At 39.8% G+C, this 19,632-nt stretch overlaps 1 protein-coding gene across 2 annotated transcripts in view; it reads right to left on the reverse strand.

The window, feature by feature from the left end:
• The window catches only part of TBC1D19 (TBC1 domain family member 19), a 1,159,927-nt gene that overhangs the window by 969,300 nt on the left and 170,995 nt on the right, over positions 1–19,632 (reverse strand). For both annotated transcript variants that reach the window (XM_078678973.1, XM_078678974.1), the window contains exon 4: positions 438–513. In XM_078678973.1, the coding sequence (XP_078535099.1) occupies positions 438–513 (76 nt within the window). The remainder of the gene's footprint in view (positions 1–437; positions 514–19,632) is intronic.

The following is a 19,632-nucleotide window of genomic DNA, read 5'->3' on the forward strand; positions in this document are numbered from 1 at the left end:
CGTTTTTTACAACTGTTGTGTGTTTCCATGAAGTACTGTTACATGTCAATTTGCGTGATAAATCGTAGGTTAAAACCATGTGTTGTCCCTTACAGAACTGTGCTTAAATGGTGGGTCTGACAGTTGTACTTTACATGATTCAGAGCCTTTATCTGAAATGATGTTTAATTAAAAAGTTCCTTTCTGACTGGTATAATAAATAAGCTTGATACTGAAAAAAAGGGGGATTCCTGAATCATCTTGCCAATTTGCAATTAGCTGCTAAACTGTTCATTTTGAATGCTGTTATTATATACCCAACTGGCTAAACATAGCAACCACTACCAAGAAAGCACAAGGAGAAATGCAAGTTTCTAATAATTTGTTTACAGCCGGACCCAGTTTTTAAAGTCTACGTCATGTAAAACGTATGAAGATTAGAGGTAACAAAAACTCACCTGCGCTCTTCTCATGTATGCCAAAGGCTCTTTAATGTGATCGTCCGGGGCAGCTGGATGGCTGGGAGAAGGAAGCCTACAGTGAAAGACACACATATATATATCAGATGTATTATTACGAGGCATATTTTCCCTTCATCATTCCAATAATGTATGACAGAAGAGTAAGTACGGTTATGAACCAGTCTGAGAGAAATTAAGATAAGCAGATGCTATCTGTGCACTGTAGCAGTCATATAGTCTATCTGGTGGGTGAAATTTGGACACTCAAGTACAAAACAGAGACCGCTATAGCTTTCTGACCCCTAACCATGCCAGTAAGACCCTTGGGTCACAGATCACATTTTCTTTCCAAGCTCTCCACCCTAGCTGCCTTTTATTGGTAATTGAGAGAGTTAGGAAGGGACAGATGGGTGAGAGGCCCAAATCATCACTCCAGGAATGCAATGACAATTGGACTGTACAACACACCCTTCCTCGGCTTTCGACAGCACAGAATGGGGAGAGCAACTTGTATCTGTCCATCAAGGCTGGGTGGGGCATTAAACCCACTGGTAACGAATGTCTTACAGCACCACCACTGGCTGCCTCCGCACTCCAATAAACGAAAAGACCTAAAAATAATCTTGTAGAACCTTGTGTAGAGAATGGTAGCGTCAAAATGGCATGATCTAATAATGCACAGGGTACCTAAAATCCGTGCACTGAAGTTGCCCTCAACAGTGGCGTACTGCGGTTGCTGCGGGAGCCTGTGTTACGCCCCTGGCCCTCAATAGGGGAGAGGCTCAATATGTAAATAGCTTGATATTCTCCCAGACGCCTATGTACATTAGATACACCACACAAGAATAGTCAAACCACAGTAAGAGCAGTAGCACAATGAAACGTTCCTTCACAGTTTGTTTGACTCCATATCGCTCCCAGCACCCAAAGAACATTACTGAAGCACTTGTGACAGCAGCAAGCAGGCCTGCTGTCCAGGACAAAGGCATGTGATGAGATCTGATGGGGTACAATACGCAGCAACCAGGCATAAATTGCACCACAGAAGGTGCAGACACACATTCAACGCAGCAGCGAATGGATTCTGAGCAGGAATACTATGGCAGCATCACATTTCTACAGAATTAGCACACTTGACAATACTGCCAATACTGTCAATGGCAAAAAAGATGATGGCCAGACACACGACTGCAGAGCCTAAGACAAACCGAGCAATTATCAGGCATAGGAAGACCTCACCCAAGACATTTGATGGCAGGAGTCAGGCATTTGTTAGGAATGCCCAAGGTATACTAAGCAGCATCGAATTAGATGGTGCAGCGGACCATGAATTATGAGCAGAATCAACGCAAATGATGGACTCACCCAGAACCCTTGGCAACTCATAAGCATGTGATGAAAGCACCCGAGATATACTGAGCAGCATCTCAGTCTGTGGCAGACACTCAAAGGATATTTTCAGTAGGACTGTGCCATCAAGGCACAATAATCAATCTCGTGGCACATATGGGCAAAACCCAGACAAATTTGTCAGCCATATGATGGTTGTATCTAGTTACATTAAGCAGTTCCCTATATAACAAAGCAGCGTACTGCCACTTTGAACACTGCTCTGGTATATTATGGGAGCACCAAGGGAGTATCATTATTTTACTGGTATCCCTTATGCCGTCACAATCTGATACAATGAAATGATTAAATTATCTGGACACATTTCATGTACCATTATTAACAGTATGCAGCTCCCATGAATATTACAGCAATTACAAAGCTCACTTAGTAGATGGCAGCATACTGATTAAATGCGGATGGCTCGTAATTTAAATAATATTTTATCTGCTTTATTATTTAAAATAATTTGTAATCATAATAATAAATGTATTCATTGTGTAGAAATAGTAAAATATCAATTACAATAACACAATCCGAATAAAAAAATGGGTAAAGCATCATTATGATAAAAACATTAACAGATAAGGTAAAAGGTAATTATCTATAAACTTTAAAGTTGACCTCTCTGTAGATAACAATAAGCTATGTCTAAAAAGTGCATCAATCTACCAATAAATTCACAGTCTTGTGAAGAGAAGCAGTTTCCTAATGCTTCTCTGATCGCTCCAACTGTGAACTTCTGTAAAAGCCACCTTCAAATATGTTTTCCTTATATCAAGTGGGCACAGCCATATGATATGCCCGACTGTTTCATCTTTATATCCACAAAGTCTGCAAGTCAATGATGAGAAGCCATGTATACTCCATGAGCCTTAGAATTGGGCTGTTGGAATACACAATCTTAAATACTTGTTTTTACAGGTAGGCTCCATGGGACAGGTTAGGTTTCCCTAAATAGTGTTGGTCTATGTATCAACTATATAGTCTGCATGTTTATATGACTGTAAGATAGTCATTTCATTTTCATTTCAAGAATCTTTATTCGGTGTTTAGAAAACACCATAAAAGCACACATATATATACATAAATAAGAAAAACATTAAATCTTAATCGAAAACGTGACACCATAGAAACACACAAATATATACACAGCTAAAAAAAGCATTAAATCTTTGTCAAGATCCTTGTACATGAATACAATAAAAATCCCAACATACAGGGCCATAAATTTAAAATATAAAATCCCTGGTCGTTCATTCCTCTCCCTTCGTCATCCTTAAACGAACCGCCACCTTAATAAAATTCATAATACAACATAAGGTTAGCGGATCAGAAGCTTGTTGCAAATAAACTAAAGCATCCATAGCATGTTCCAATTTAGCTTTTTTTAGTATGTCTACTAAAAATCTGCGCCTGGGCATAGAAAAATAGGGGCAAAGCAAAGTAAAATGAAGGGAATCCTGCGGAGACCGATTGTCGCAGCCGCAGGGTCCCTTCTGCTCAATAGACATAGTAAAACCTGGTGGGGAGGCCAACATAAAAGGAAGTAAGTTCAGTCTGAAACGACACATAAGGAATCTGTCCTGTGCATTATGTACAAGATACAGATAGGGCTCCATACCCTCCACACTCTTGATCAAGTTGTAAGCCCTCACAGACTTTTTCTCTCCTTCAACCTCCGCACGACATTGGGTTTTCCGCTCTAGGAAAATTTCCCCTACTTGTTTTTTGTGCTGTGCTAAGATGGTTGTGGGGTTCCTGAAAAAATTTCCGAACCCTAACTCTTCAAGAGTGTTTCTCACATATTTGAGCCAGGGGATACGCATACAATAAGTCCTACTCAGGCAATCCAGTAGAATTTCTCTGGTTAAATATGCGTCTGGATTTGCCCAAATTTTTAGCCATGCCACAATTGGCCTCAATTTTAATGAGTCCCCCAGGTATGGCCTCCCTAGCTCCCTATGAGCAATATATCCAACAGTACTGGGTGGTACCCTCAGGATAGATTTCATGTGTCTATTCTCTTCCCGTTCAATACTAGCCGTATTCACAAAGCCCCAGACTTCTGCCCCATAGCTTACTTTGGAACATGTTACAGAGTCGTACAGGATCATCATCTGTTCCGGGCTCCACCTGCCCAGCCTCCTGCCATAACCAGCTATGGCCCCATTGGAGGCAATCATTTTATTACAGCGTTCTTCCACCAGGGACTTAAATTGGAGAAGACCATCAAAGGTTACTCCAAGATAGGAGAACGTTTTAACCTCCTCTAAGCGGTGGGTGCCTATTGTATAAACTGATTTCGAGGAGGGTTTTTTGCCTGCCAGGAGCACATAAGACTTGCTTAAGTTGACAGATAGGTCCAAATCACTCATGAAATTGACGAACCCATCTATCAAAATTTGCAAACTTCGGGGTGTGCGCGCGAGCAAAACCGCGTCATCTGCATAAAGCAGGACAGGGATTTGCCGCGACCCAATCCTTGGAGAATCTGCTTTTAGACCTAAGAGTGATTGTTCTAAATTATTAATATAAAGGGAGAACAAAAAAGGGGCAAGGATGCAACCCTGTCTGACTCCACTTTGTCAAATCAATTAGCCTACTATTGCTGTTCAAGATCTTGTGTATCAAGGCCTTGCGCTCTAAAGAAGGGATGCTTGTGAAAGTAGTAAGAGGCAGGAGATTATTACCTGTTATCACTATTTATAGATGCAAAGCTCAAAACTGCCTTTGACCTTTCAGTTCCTCTTAATTCCTCATAAATGTGATACCTAAAGGAATTTAATTGGCCAAAATACCATGACAGATGTAATTTCATTTTGCCTTGTCACTTAGAACAGGTAATCATAGCAATAAATCGATCCGTAATATAGCAGAGGGGGTCGGGCAGAATAGTCTCAATAAGGATCTTGTCTCCTTTAAATAAAGTTTGTTGACAACAGAGAGATATACAATGGCTGGTGTTAGATTTGAGGTGATTACTTTAAGTGATTTATTGATAGCTCATTCGCCACACTTGATTGATTTTAGGACAATCTAGTCTTTCTTCTCTTTATTTCCAATATGATCCGACCATGAAAGTTGACTGCCTTCTTTTAGACCCAGGTAGCCATAAGTGTTGACTGATCTTTGGGGTTATCTTCAAGTTTTCATCTTAGTCCTTTCCGAGACCTGCTGAAAAACATAATTTTTGCCTCCTCAAAGTTGACTTTTAGGTCATTTTTTCGATTTAAATCCTGCAAATTAAGTAACTGGGTTTGCAGACCTAATGATGTTAGTGAAAGTATAATGATATTAATGGCGTATGCTAAGTAAGTGATTGGTTTGTTCCCCAGCTTTGGTGCAAGACCTCTGGGGTGTTCAACATGTGCTGTTATATCTAAAATATATAGATAAAAACCAGGGGAGGCAAAATGAGCCCTTCTTGAAACTGTTTAGAGTTATAATCTTTGGCAAAAGAAACCTTTTAGTCAATTTACCTTGTAGCCAGTTTTTTTTATGTAGTGATATCAAGAAATATAGTAGCCTCTGGTTAATACCCCATTTCAATAATTTGTCCCAAAACGTCTTCCAATTGACTGTATGAAAACTCAAGAATATTCTACATAACATACATATAGCATAAGGTTTCTTGTTAATGTTCTATGACTAGTAGTTTAAGGCCAACAATGTTGTTGATAATAGAGCAGCTGGATCTAAAGCCAGACTGATTAAGTACAAGTAAGTTGGTGCTTGTTGTCCAGGCGTAGATATATCCATTAAGTATTTCCAAGAAAGCTTGCCTTTGGAATCTAGAAATACCATGAGATAATAATTCTTTGGGTTTATCTTTTGCCTCTTTTTTATTAATTGGGTATATTATCACCCCGTTCCGTGAAGGAGGTAGACGGGCCATTTCTAAGATTTGAAAAAACAACTTGTAAAGTAGTTGGTTCCATAAATTAGGGTTTCATCTTATGATATTGATAGGTATTCAATTTGGGCCAGCTGCCCTCGAGGATCAAGTTTTTCTCACAAGCGTAGAGACTTTATCTTATGTGACCCTGAATGAGGAATTAGTGTATTTAGGGAGATCAAAGGTACAAGATGTCTTATTAGAGTAAAGTTTGTCACTGTAAGTATGTTATATTTCATATGGTATGAAATGATCACATGCTATTGTGAGATCCAAGACTGTATCCGAGTATTGACCAGAAAGGTTTTGTATTATTTGCTTTGATTGCTGTATAAAACTAGAGTCATGCTGCTTCTTGAGAACTCCTCTTCATTTCTTTTATTGTCCTCCTATAGTTTACCTTTTCCACCTTAATCTGAAGGTGTCAATATAGGTTTCTCGAGATTTTTAACTGTGCTCTTAGAGGCATTCAATGTTTCTTTTTTGCTAAAGTAATCAGTATGTCAGTGCTGTTTGGATATGAAGAAACCCTGTTGATACTTTTAATGAAGATACAATTGAAAATTGTCACCAAAAGTTGTTCCCTATTTCTGAGCCAGTCTATTGTAGTTTGATCATAACTATTCTCAGTTTCGAGCCTTAAAGTTTTTTAGCTGGGCTATTTTGGATTGGGAACTTCTATTCCATTTATTTGCTCTTTGGTTTAGCGAGGTGAAGGGATTTTTTATATTGTGATTTTCAGACAGGTGAGAGTTCCAATTTAAGTGTAAAAATATTTATTTATTTTGATTTGGCTTATTTGGGTTTTATATAGCGCTCGGTAGACCCCACTGTAGCAGGGCACTGTACAGGTTATGTGAATCAGTACAAGCGAACTACAGGAGAAGATTTGTGGGGGGTCACAAAAAGTCCAAACAAGTATAGAACAGTTCAACATTAAGGTAGGGGTGTAAGCAACAATTTAAAAGCTGAATGAGTTAGGCGACTGCATCGAAGCACCCCATCGATGGGGTGGATCTTTTGGGGGATGCTGATCAGCTTGTGAGTGTGTCAAAGTAGTTGCTATTCAGATAAGATTTAAGGCTAGAAAAAAGGAGGGGTTGCAGAGAAGATCCTTAGGAAGTGAATTCAAATCCTTGGAGCATTTCCTGAGAAAGTGCGCACCTGGGATGTTTTCTTCTTTAGACATGGAGGTATGAGAAGAACTGAGTTGGCGCTTCTCAGGGCCCGATCTTTTCCTATCTGGATAGTTTGTTTTCTAGGTATTAGGGGTTTTTGTATGAAGGGCTTCATGGGTCAAGCAAACTCATCTTATTTCTATGGGAAGCCAATTGAGACTCTTGAGAGCCAGTGAGATGTGATCAAATCATTTAATTCCTGAAATGAGTCTGGCAGCTACATTGAGAGTTACTCTTAAGGACACGAGGTGACGTTATAGAGCCCCAGTGATGATGGCACTGCTGTAGTCAAGTTTTGAGAGACTTGTGAACCAGTTTTACCTTATATGCCCAAGGCCTATCCTGTCCACTTCTGAAGCATAAGGGTCTCAAATGTCCCTGCCAGCCCATGAACAGGGTTGTGCTAAAATTGTCCACAGTGCTTTGAGCATCTACAGAGGCAGTAGGCCTCATGCCCTACTGTAACCTTAGTTGTATCACTCCTATGAAGGACAATAACCTCAGGTCACTACCTTTCTGATAAACAAGTCCCCTAGCCTCTGTCCACTGCATGCACTTCTTACTGTACATCGAGATCATGAAGAAAGAAACAGGAACCTCTGTCATCTAGAAGAACAAGATGGGCTAAGAGTAGAGGTGGGGGTTAACCACAACTTTCCACAACTTCTCACCTGGTGTTTTGCTAGCTTTGGAAACTAAGACGGCAACATGGCTCAAAATAAACTCTAACCTTCTGATACATTTTCTACCTTTCTGTAAGTTCCGCTTTCTTCATTTTCCAAGAAGTGATACAAATTGTTTTCAATAAAATGTCCAGTCTTTGTTATGTTCTGCAGTCAAACACCTGCTAATGTTTTGATTCTGTGGTCACCTGTTCCTCATTAAAACTCATTGATCTCCTCATACAGTATTTTACACGATGAGGTGCTCCCAGCTAGCTGATTGATTTACTATTAGATAAGGTTATACTGTCTCTTTGCATTTTGCTATTCCAGTTTTTTTCAATTTTTTTTACGTTTTTATTTCGAATATTCTTCATAAAAGACAAAATGTTTACATTCATATAAATAATAACAACATTACATAATTAATAAATGACATTATATGAAAATTAAGCCTAAAGAAAGGTAAAACAAAAAGAATTGAAAATTGATTAAAACCTCAATTAAATATGTGCATAAAGACGACAACAGAAAATTATTATTGTACAAATATATATGAAATGACACCACATCAATACTCGTCAGAGTCACAATCTAATAAAGTAACATACTATAGTATTGGTTTTTCATGACGGTATGTTACAAACTGTCTTAGACCTTAATAACCAAGCCCATCCAAGGAATTTGGCCAATCCAATGGAAAGACATTCAGAGGTGTTAGTTCTTAGAATGTGCAAGGCTTCACTGCTCGACCGGGTCTTTAATCTATAACATATAGGCTTTAACCACTTCTGGCGTGGTTCATGGTAAGCATTACAAACAAACAAGAAATGGCCTATTGTTTCCTCATGGTCAGTACAACATGGACAAAGTGAAGTCGCCGGCGTCTGCCAGCCACTGGTGAAGGCCCGTAATGGCAATGTACCTAGTCGGAACTGAAAGTAAAGTTTCCTATCTAAGGATTTGAGAATAACATCCCAAAAGCACTCGGTATGAGGGACTATTTTATGTAGCAGAAACAGACCGGTCAAATTCGGTTTCTCTGAAAGAGCAACGTGTTCATCTTTAATCATAGACCAGAAGAGAGATTTAAAATCTTTCTTAGAGGGAAAGAAGTGAGAGCCCGGCTCAAACCACAACTGGGGGAGGCCCATTCCGATAAGAGTGATTCTAATTAATTTAAACCATGGAATTTCACCTGCCCCCTGTTGTGATCTAACATCCTGAAGCTCTTGGGCAAACATGGCAAGTTCCGGTGTGGACCATATGCGTCTCCATAACGCCACCATCCTGTACTGGGCTTGATGTTTAATTGAATGGAACCCCATATCCATCAAAAGTGGTAAAGCGGGTGTTGATGGAGGAAGACTGACTAAGTTTCGGAAAAATTTGTTCTGTATCCTGTCAAGGACAGCCAAGTCCACACAACCCCGTATATCAGCCCCGTATAATATGGCAGAGCTGATTTTTGCACTATATATTTTAAGAGCGGGCAATACCCTTTTGGTCAGAGAACTCCGCTGCTCCTTCACCAGGCAACCGGACAGACGCGTAAATTTCAAGCTAAGCGCCGCGATTTGCTCTTTCCAGCGTAATCTATAGTCCATTGTCACACCAAGATAGGTCATCGCCTCAACCTGTTCCAGACTAGACCCATTCATTGTAACATTGCCCCTCTGTGGTTTTTTCTTTGTGAATACCATAAATTTGGTTTTGTTGATGTTAATTACTAAATCGTTCTCATTGCAGAAATCCACAAATTTGTCTATAGCTACCTGCAGACCCTTCTGTGTTTTAGCCAATATGAGCGTGTCATCAGCAAAAATTAAAAGGGGGAATTTAGTCCCACCCAGTGATGGTGCATCAGTAGGGGTTTCTGAGAGAAACTTAACCACTTGGTTAATAAAAAGTATAAAAAGGGTAGGGGCCAGGACGCAGCCCTGTCTCACTCCACGAGTCACGGGGAAGGGTTCTGTGACCTGGCCCTGGCGACCCCACCTAACTCTAGCAAAATTTCCCTCGTGCATCCTAATGGTAAATTCTAGGAGCGCAGGGGGAACTCCCATCTTTCTTAATGCAGCCCACATCTTTCCTCTGGGGACCAAATCAAACGCTGATTTGAGGTCCACAAATGCAGCGTATATCGTGCCACCTCTCAAAAACACAGTTTTCCAGTAGATCATAACAAATCTTAAGATCTGATCTACCGTACTAATGTGAGCCCTAAAGCCAGCTTGTAATGGAGAGAGAATGTCAGCTTCGGTCATCCAGGTGTCGATTTTTCCTAAGAACATTCTAGCCACTACCTTTTGTAGGGCATCAATAAGACTGATGGGTCGGTAGTTTCCTGCATCAGTTTTGTCCCCTTTTTTATACACGGGCAGGATCTCTGCCCCTTTCCATGAATTTGGGATCCTGGTCCCTCTAGCTATCGCATTTGCTAGGGTGGTTATGTACGGAACCCAATGCACCTGGTCATGTTTAAAAAGATCTGCTGGGACACAGTCCATACCGGGGCCTTACCGTTCTGGACTTGTTTAAGAGCAACTACAGTTTCTGTTTCTGTGAAGACAATGTGGTCAAGTATAGGCACCGCAGTCTGTACACTGGCATCTTCCCAGGAATGGGAGATCCGTTCCGTGTTACTAAACTGCGTCGCGTAGTACTTGACCCATTGTTCTGCAGGCACATAGTTTACAGGGACTTTCAAGTCCCCAGTCCCTCCCCACCTCACAGTCTCCCAGAATTTTTGTTGGTTAGATGAGGTGCTTGCTTGGTATAAATCTAACCAGCGCTGTTCGTCCCAGTTGGTTTTTGCCTCTTTAAGTGCTTTCTTGTAGTTAACCCTAGCTAGCCTAATATCGTTGGCAGACTTGGATTTAATAGCTGCTATTAAAGTGCTATGGGCAAGACGACAGGATTTATCATACCATTTGGTCCTAGTTGGTACTGGACCATTGTTCCTTCCTTTTGTGGATTCATTAAAAAAGGTTTTAATCTTATTAAATAGAGACTCATGGATCAACCCTATTTCTTCTAGGGAAGTGCCTTCATTAACTATGGGTACCATCGAATTGGTGGCTGCTAAGACCTCCACCGCAACCCTTTCTAATACAGTAGGGTTGTCTATAAGCCTAGTCCATCGGACCCTTCTACAGTCATTCGTGAGAACAGCCTCAGCTGTAACGGTAGTAGATGCAAAATCCAATCTGAGACCCTCATTCAGTAGTAGTTTAATTGCCAGGGGGTTATGGTCACTTTCAGGTCTTTGGACTACTTCCATATCCACTAGGATTTTCCAAAACTCTATCTTTATTAAGAAGTAGTCAATACGACTCGAATGCTGGAAATTGTCAAAAGTGACCTTTCCCATTGAATCTGATTTGGTTCTACCGTTAGCTGCGCGCAGATCCCATTCAAGGCAGAGGCCTAACCACTGCATTGCGGCCTCGGTAACATTTTTAATTGGAGGGATGGATAATGGTGGAATATTCCAAATATGGTCTAGATCCCCATATCCTTCTTTATCAAGACTAGGAAAGGGTTCAAAAGAACAATTAAAATCACCTGCCACCATTATGCATTTGTCGCTACTAATATTATTTAATAAGGAATCTAAATCGCTAACTGCTCTCGCAGGCTTCCCACCAGGTTGCCCTCTAGCATATATGTTAATCAGAAAAAAGTCCTCGTTATTTTTACCAGACATTTTCAAGGCAAGAATATCACTACTTAAGGTAGGGATATCTATAATTTTAAAGGCTAGGGATTGTCTGATCCAAATAACCAGACCACCTGAAGGACGACCTTTAGGTCCTTTACAGGCTGGTTTATAGTAGTTAAGATAGCCAACCCGAAAGATGGCATCAGTTGACCAGCTTTCCTGTAAGATGATTACATCAAAAGAGTCCACATAAGAGCCCCAGTCATCCTCAGACATTTTCCCTTTTAATCCCGCTATATTCCAAGACAAGGCTGTGAGGATATTACTTGTTTCTTTCGGCAAGTTGTTAAATGGATTCACAGTCTCCTCAGGGATCAGGGGTCTATATGTGGGATTTGGAAGTTTACCCTTTCTACCTCCCCTTGGGGGTTTCCACTCAGCCCTGTAGCAATCTCAGCCCTGGGAGAAGGAGTAGAGTTAGGGGAACTCAGTACAACTTCATTCGACCCGGGAATCGGTAGAAGATTGTCAAGTCAATCCACACCTTCCAAGCCGGATAGCGGAGCAAACCGGTTTGATAGGTGCGGACGAAACAAAGGGTAGACTGGGGTATCAAACTGAAATCTCCCTCTTGGCCTGTCTCTTCTAGAAAGTTGAAATGGGGTGTGGGGTCTACTTGCATATAAAGCAGGATAGAAATAATTCCATTTTTCTCTCACTCTTTGAATTGCAGTGATTTAATATTTGCTAGATGGCATGTTTTTATTCTTGATTAATGATGTGTCTTCGACACTTGTTACTTGTTTGTTTGAACAAAGTGTCACTCTTGACTCGATTCCTGCTTCTCAGAGTGTATCTTGTTATTTCAAATAACATATACAGTGTTGGTTCCTGTTTGGTGGAAAAACCAGTCTCTAACACTTGTGATTAGGATAGTCAGAAGAAATAAACGGTTTAATTTTCTTGAGGTGTTTTAGTGTGCAGAACGCTCCTTTAGATGAATTGTTGATGTGTTCCTTCATTGACATGTATTTGTCCAGGGTGATTCTCAGGGAATTTCCGAAGTTAGAAAGTGAAAGAGAACAGTTTAGGGCATGCAAGTTCTCGAGCCATTCTTAAATTGATAAATGTTAATTTCTTTCTCAAAAAAGAGTATTAGTTCATTCTTGGTGGGCTTTAAGTGATTGGTATTTAGCCAAGTTTATATTTTGTTTAGTGTACCATTCAGATGCCAGAGGTCTCTGAGTGATGTTATTTTGTCATGGAGTTGTGTGTCGTCAGCACATAGATTATATTTAACCCCAACTGGGTTCAGAATTACATGTGAGAGGTTCCATGAAGAGATTAAATAGGGCTGGAGAGAGGATTGAGCCTTGTGGTACCCCCTGTGGAACTTTTTCCGGCTGAGAGAGACAACAGTGGATTTTTATTGGTTGAGAACGATGTTATCGATAGGACGCGGACCATCTCACGACTGTGCCATTGATACCAGTGCAAGTGTCTCAAGTAAAGCTGATGATTTAATGTGTTGAATGCCAACGGTAAGTCGAGTAGGATTAGGAGGCAGGAGTCGCCTTCATCTAAGGTTCTGAGAATGTCATATGATATATTGAGCATAGAGGTTTCTGTGCTGCAACCTTTCCTGGATCGTGATTGAAAGGTGTCATGGAGGTTGAATTTGTTTATGTGTTGGTTGACTTGAATAGGACGCTCTTGTCGATCGCTTTACCTAGGAAAGGAAGGTTGGTGACGGATCTGAAGTTATTGAGGTTGTTTGGATCGGCCCCTGCTTTTTTGAGAATTGGTGCAACTTAGCCTAGTTGAAGGGATTCAGATACACGGCCAGATGAGAGAGAGGCGTTGATGAATTCGGTCCAAATCCTCAAAATGGAGAGATGATATGGTGGAGGTTCTGTACGAGGGTGGAGGAAAGTGTATCAGTAGTATGGAATGTGGGCTTCAAGTCTGCGATAATCTTGAAGACTTCTCCTTCTGTCATAGGTTTGAAATTTGTCCACTTCGCATTGTTCTTCTATTGTAAGAGATCATTATTATTTTGGGTTTTTTGTGGGCAACTGTGAAGTCATTATCACTGTCCTTTCTTGTAAGGATCCAATAGTCCTTGCATAAGGAAAATGAGCTATAATGCAGTAAAGTGTAATTAATTATGCACTTATAGTTTGATGAAATAGATGTAGGCTGAGTTAGCTGATCTGCTGCCAATCTTCCATTTAAGGTGTGTGTTCATAATTTGAAAATTAATTTGGACATTAAATAGTTCTTAATTTGTTTGTCCCTCGATGAGTGGGCGGTTAGGGAGATCGATATACTTGAAGACAGGTTGAAGAACTCTTCTAATGGGAGATTCTTCCAAAGTCGGAATAATAAAATGTTGTTAAAGTCCCTAGTGTCAGGATCAGGGTGGGTCTAAGGTCTGATGCATCTCCAGGGTGGGTACTTCTTTTTGTCTTTCATTTTGTGCTAACGCACTTTGTGGTAAAGCACACATTGCAGCCCTTTTAGCTCGCCGGTGGTCCCAGTGCTCATTCCATCGCTAACTGGGAATCGTATGTCGGTTGGTAAGCTGTTCTAGTATGCAGCATTCGTGTTTTTCTTTTTCTTTTGTTGTGTTTTCCTGTTTAGTGTTATTATGTTTTCAAAATTCTTTTTAATTTTGTTTAATTGTTTACATTGCCTTTGGACTACATTTCCCATACTCCTTGGGTGAAGCCATTCTGGCTGTGGCATGAGTGTGGCTGCTCTATATATTCAGACACGCCCTGCTCTCGGCGCTCACTATTCTTTTGGATGCTTACCGTGTTGGAGCTTGATTGCGCTCTGTCTCGTGGGTGTCGGCTCCCAAGCACTTCTGCGTTTGGGAGCGTGGTCTTCTTTTGTTGAGGCAAGTTCCTGTGTTTGTATCTGCTTTCTCCTGTAGCTTGGAGGAGTTTCCTGGTTCCTGGCTGGCAGTGAGAGTTCTTCACTTCTTGTCAAGCTGCCGGCTCCCGCATTGCAGAGTTCCGGATCTTACATAGCTGCCGGCTCCCGCAGTGCATATCTTCTGTATCGTGTCCAGCTGCCGGCGCCCGCACGTCTTTGAGTTTGTTTGCGTTCTGTAGAAATTGTGTAGAACGCTTGGCAGAGTAGGTTGTACTCTGTAGGGTAAGAGTGTGACTTTTAGCATACTACTTTAAAATAATCATTCACTTTATTGGCCACCACATAATTATTGAGTGGGAATATATTATTTTATCTGTTATGTTCTTTTGAAACAGTGATTCATTTTCCTATGTTTATGATTTGTGATGGAAATTCTTACGAGCTGGGATTTTAACACTTCAGATCTTGAACGTGTCTGTGAATTTCTTCATGTGAAATAAGAGGATCCTTACAGATCAGTAAAGTGGTTTACTACTATTGTAGGTGTGTTTTAATAGAGAACTACAGTTTTTATTAGAGACTTTAAAAGTTACTATTATAAACAACTCTTCATCAAGTTATTGCTCCTCTTTGTATTTTTCTTTGTGTTTTGCTTTTCTTTTGCAGATCTCCTTCTCCACAGTTCACTTCCTGTTCCCTTCCCCCACAGTACTCTGTACTGTTATAGTAAACATAGTTGGAGGTGCCAGGTGCCAGGAGGTGGGGTAATGTGTTTAGTTTGTCACCTTTGTGCAATAAAGTGCAGTACTAAAAAATGTAGAATGTGTGCAGTCACTTTTTTAGTTGTAGTATATTTAATAGTGTTGCTTCTGTAGAATTAGGCTTGCGTTCTAAATCTACAATTTTGTAGTCAGTATACATAGACTGCTGCATACACTGTTGGGCAGATTTACAAGCCCCTTGGGCCTCTTTCTTGTTCTATTGTCTCATTTTTGGATGTAATTATGGCAAAAAAATAATGGTGCAAATTGGAAATGTATTTGCAAAATGAGTGAGGATTGTCTATTGAAATGTAGTGGTCATATACATGGAATGTGTTTAGTCACTAAAATGTTTTAGTGTAGTAAATGTGTTTTGGTGAAATGTATGGTTTAAATTTTTTTTCTAGAATCACACTGACCGTCTGTGAAAATTAAAGATTTACACTTGCACCTTTTTCTATAATCCCTGCTGTCTCTCTCACAGTCTATCTCTCTATGCTTATAGTGTTCCCTCTGTTCTGATATTTTCCTTTATTTCCTTATTTTAATTTGTCTTTCTTCACAGTGCCACTTCTTCTCATACTCCCTCCTGTCCTTTTAGTCCCCCTCTGTCCTTATTGTGTCCTTCTGTCTCCTAATGGTGCCCCTTCTTTTTATAGTCTCTCCTCTGACCTCTTAATCCGCCCTCTCTCATCATATCTCTCTCTTAATAATTTTCCAGTCAGTATACATAGACTGCTGCATACACTTTTGGGCAGATTTACAAGCCCCTTGGGCCTCTTTCGTGTTCTATTGTGTCTCATTTTGTAATGTAATGATGGCAAAAGAATAATTGTGCAAATTGGAATTGTATTTGTAAAATGAGTGAGAATTGTCTATTGAAATGTAGTGGTCATATACATGGAATGTGTTTAGTCACTAAAATGTTTTAGTGTGGTAAAAATGTTTTGGTGAAATGTATGGTTTAAATTTTTTTGTCTAGAATCACACTGAGCGTCTGTGAAAATGAAATATTTACACTTGCACCTTTTTCTATAATCTCTGCTGTCTGTCTCACAGTCTATCTCTCTCTGATTATACTGTCCCCTCTCTTCTGATATTTCCCCTCTTTCTTTATTTTCACTTGTCTTTCTTCATAGTGCTGCTTGTTCTCATAGTCCCTTCTGTCCTCTTAGTCCCTCTCTGTCCTCATTGTCTCCTCTGTCTCCTAATAGTCCCCCTTCTTTTTATAGTCTCTCCTCTCACCTCTTAATCCTCCCTCTCTCATCATATCTCTCTCTTAATAAGTTTTCAGTCAGTATACATAGAGTGCTGCATACACTGTTGGGCGGATTTACAAGCCCCTTGGACCTCTTTCTTGTTCTATTGTGTCTCATTTTTGGATGTAATGTTGGCAAAAATATAATGCAGCAAATTGGAAATATATTTGCAAAATGAGTCAGGATTGTCTACTGAAATTTATGGTTATATATATAGAATGTTTTCAGTCACTTAAACGTTTTAGTGTGATAAATGTGTTTGGTAAAATGTATGGTTTTAAATAATTTGTCTCGAATCACACTGAGCATCTGTGTAAATTAAGGAATTATACTTGTACAATTTTCTATAATCTCCGCAGTCTTTTCTCATAGTCTACCTCTCTCTGCTTATACTGTCTACTCTCTTGTGATATTTTCCCTCTTTCTTTATTTTCACTTGTATTTCCTTATAGTGCTGATTGTTGTCATAGTCCCTTCTGTACTCTTAGGGGGTCATTAGGATGGTGAGCGGACTAAGTCCACCTGCCATCCTCACGGTAGTTGGGACTGCCCGCCATAAGGGCGGGGTCTCGTGGGGGTTATTAGGATGCGCCTGCCACAGTGGTGGGCGCATCCTGCATTTTTAACATTGTGGCGGGCGGTGCTCTCAGGACCCCCGCCACAATGCTAAAAATACATGTATGCATTTGAATACACAAAGCGGCAGGCACCGCGCGGTGCCTGCCATTTGGTGTATGCAAATGCTGGGGGATACCACAGGTACCCCCGTGTGCACCCTCAATCACACTTTCACTCCATGGGTCCACAGGGGGCCCCCCACAGTAAAGACCGCATGCCTTTCTGTGGCGGCATCGCTGCTACGGAAAGGCATCTGCGGAGGCCCATCATGATATGGCTGGCAGTGTGTATTAGACACCGCCACCATGTTAAACCCTTTCTGCCCCGGTTGCAAGGCGACCGGGGTGGAAAAGCGGTGGACGGTCTTTCCGACCGCTGCGGACCCCCCAGCCATGCTAATATGGCGGGGGGTCATTCTGGTTGGGTTGGCGGGTGGATTGCCCCCGCCAGGCTGGGGGTGACAATCCGCCCGCCATCCTAATGGGCCCCTTTAGTGTCTCTCTGTCCTCATTGTCTCGTCTGTCTCCCAATAGTCCCACTTCTTTTTATACTCCCTTGTCTAACCTCTTTTTATACTGCCCCCCCTGTCTCCTCATACTGTGTCTTTCTCCTTATACTCTCCCTTCTCTCCTCATACTGCCACCTTTCTCCTCATACTGCTTATTATCTCTTCATATTTTCCAGTCTTTTCATACTCTATTTATCCCCTTATACTGCAGTGTCTGCTTATATCCTCTTTTCTATTTATATTTCCTATTGTCTCATAGTCCTCTTTCTCTTGTTGTAAGTCCTTCTATTTTCATACTCTTATGTTTGTTGTCATAATATCTCCTCTCTTTTTATAAGTAATATAATAGTGTATTTGATATATTTATTTTTCTAAAGTGATATATATTTTTATAACAGATTCTTTTGATCATCACTGAGAATAAATCATCATGCCTTCTTAAATAGAAAAGAAGAAAGGACGAAAGAAAGAAGTTTATTTAAAGAGAACTCATCTACAACATTTACCAGAAGAACAATGTGTTAACAAAAAGAAAAAAAGTCCTGGTAAGAAAACTAAGACTTTTCTGCGAAGATTGTCAACCAGTAACAGTAGTGTGCGCAAAGTAAAAAATACTGTGACTGTTTCTGTAACTAAGAGAAAAGACAAGAACCGTGGAAAAACGTGTGAAAAATATTTATATAGTAAAAGGAGGAAAAACCAATATCAAGGAATAAGGAAGAAGATGTTTTATAATAGAATTTTGTTGAATTTAACTAAGTTAATAAAGAATTGTAAGAAGAAAAACAAATTTTATAAGAAGAGGAAATGTATTGAAAATGTAGTTGAGAAAGCTTTTGAATTAAAAAAACAACTTTTTGTTTTAGTAATCAATAGAATTCGATCACTAGATAAGCCAATCCATTTAATGAAGAGCAAAAGTAAGTGGAGAAGAGTAATTATTAGAAGTAATTTTTCTGAGGTTTTTTTGGGTGAATGGAAAAATAGTTCAAGTTCTGAGCCTTTTTTAATGAGGAGAGTTATCTTCAGAGTAATGAGTTGTTGCATGCAGTTGACACTACAGGTCGTGCTTATGAGGTTAAAAATGGTTGTCCTATTGAGAAAGAGAAACTTGTTCCTAGAAATGTAGAAGAGGTTTTAGCTGATGAAGTATTAGGGAGAAGGCCTAAAGCTCCAGTGTACACTTGGAATTGCAGTAGTATTTGTAGAGTACGGCAGGAATCTATTGATTTTTTACACAATTTCTTACGTAACTATACTAAGAAAAGTGTTAAACAAAAGATTAAGATGTTGTAAGGATTAGACCCTTGCAGAGTGAGAGAAAATACTGGACATTCTTTGGCTTGTCTTTCTAAAAAAGTATGTAGAAGTGTTTTTCACCATTTCAGTATGTTGGCAGTACATCATACTGAAATGAGGAAATTAGTCAGAAAGATGTATTATGCAAAAAGTCCAGCTCTAATGTTAAAGAAGTTAAACAGTGCTCTTTTGCATGGATCTGTGTCAGATGTAAAGAACGTTTGTGATGAAATTCAGGTTAGTTACTTTGGGGCAGAAGAAGATAGTGCAGAAATTGATACGTTAGTAGAAGGAAATGTAGAAGAGAATGTACAATATTGCAGTACAGAAAAATTTGAGCAAGAAATTACAAAGTTCAAGGTGATTTCAGGTGAAAGGCCAAATTATTGTTGTGTTTGTTGTCTACGTACTCATTCTAAAAATCAGACTAGGACTGTTGATCTGTATTTAAAAAGTGAAAATGAAAATAATAAGGAGTGGATCTAATTTGTAACTTATTTGTTGGTAGAGAATACTTTTGATTTGGGTTGTGATCAGCATATTTGTAAATATTGTTATAACAAATTAGGCGAGAATAAAATGCCTGCTAGAGCTGTGCATAATAATTTTGAGTTGGTAAATATTCCTTCTGAACTGGTGAATTTAAATACTTATGAGTCTATTCTTATTCAATGTGTGCATCCTTTTCAGGCTATTGTTCGTATGGAGCCTAAGACAGGGAAATTGCCTCCTTCAGATTTACGGAGAGGATTAAAGGGAAGAGTTGTGTATTTGCCATTAGATTTAAAGAAAAATATTGAAACAGTTGGTGTAGAAAATGTAGAAGATAAACCTTTAGTTATTCTTGTTAATGTCGTTCCTACTAAGAGTAAGAAAATCTGGCAGGAATTAGTGGATGTTAGGAAAGTGAAAAAGGCAATGTTGTATCTGATAAAAAATAATCAATATTATAAAGACGTGTTTATCAGTGAAGAAGAAATAACTGTAGAAGAAGATAGTGACTTGCCATCTGGACAAATTGAAAAAGTGGATGTGTCCAGCACTGAAGAAAGCTACGAACATTACAGTGTTCATCC

Source organism: Lissotriton helveticus, chromosome 2_2 (assembly GCF_964261635.1).
Source record: "Lissotriton helveticus chromosome 2_2, aLisHel1.1, whole genome shotgun sequence".
NCBI classification, from domain to species: domain Eukaryota; kingdom Metazoa; phylum Chordata; class Amphibia; order Caudata; family Salamandridae; genus Lissotriton; species Lissotriton helveticus.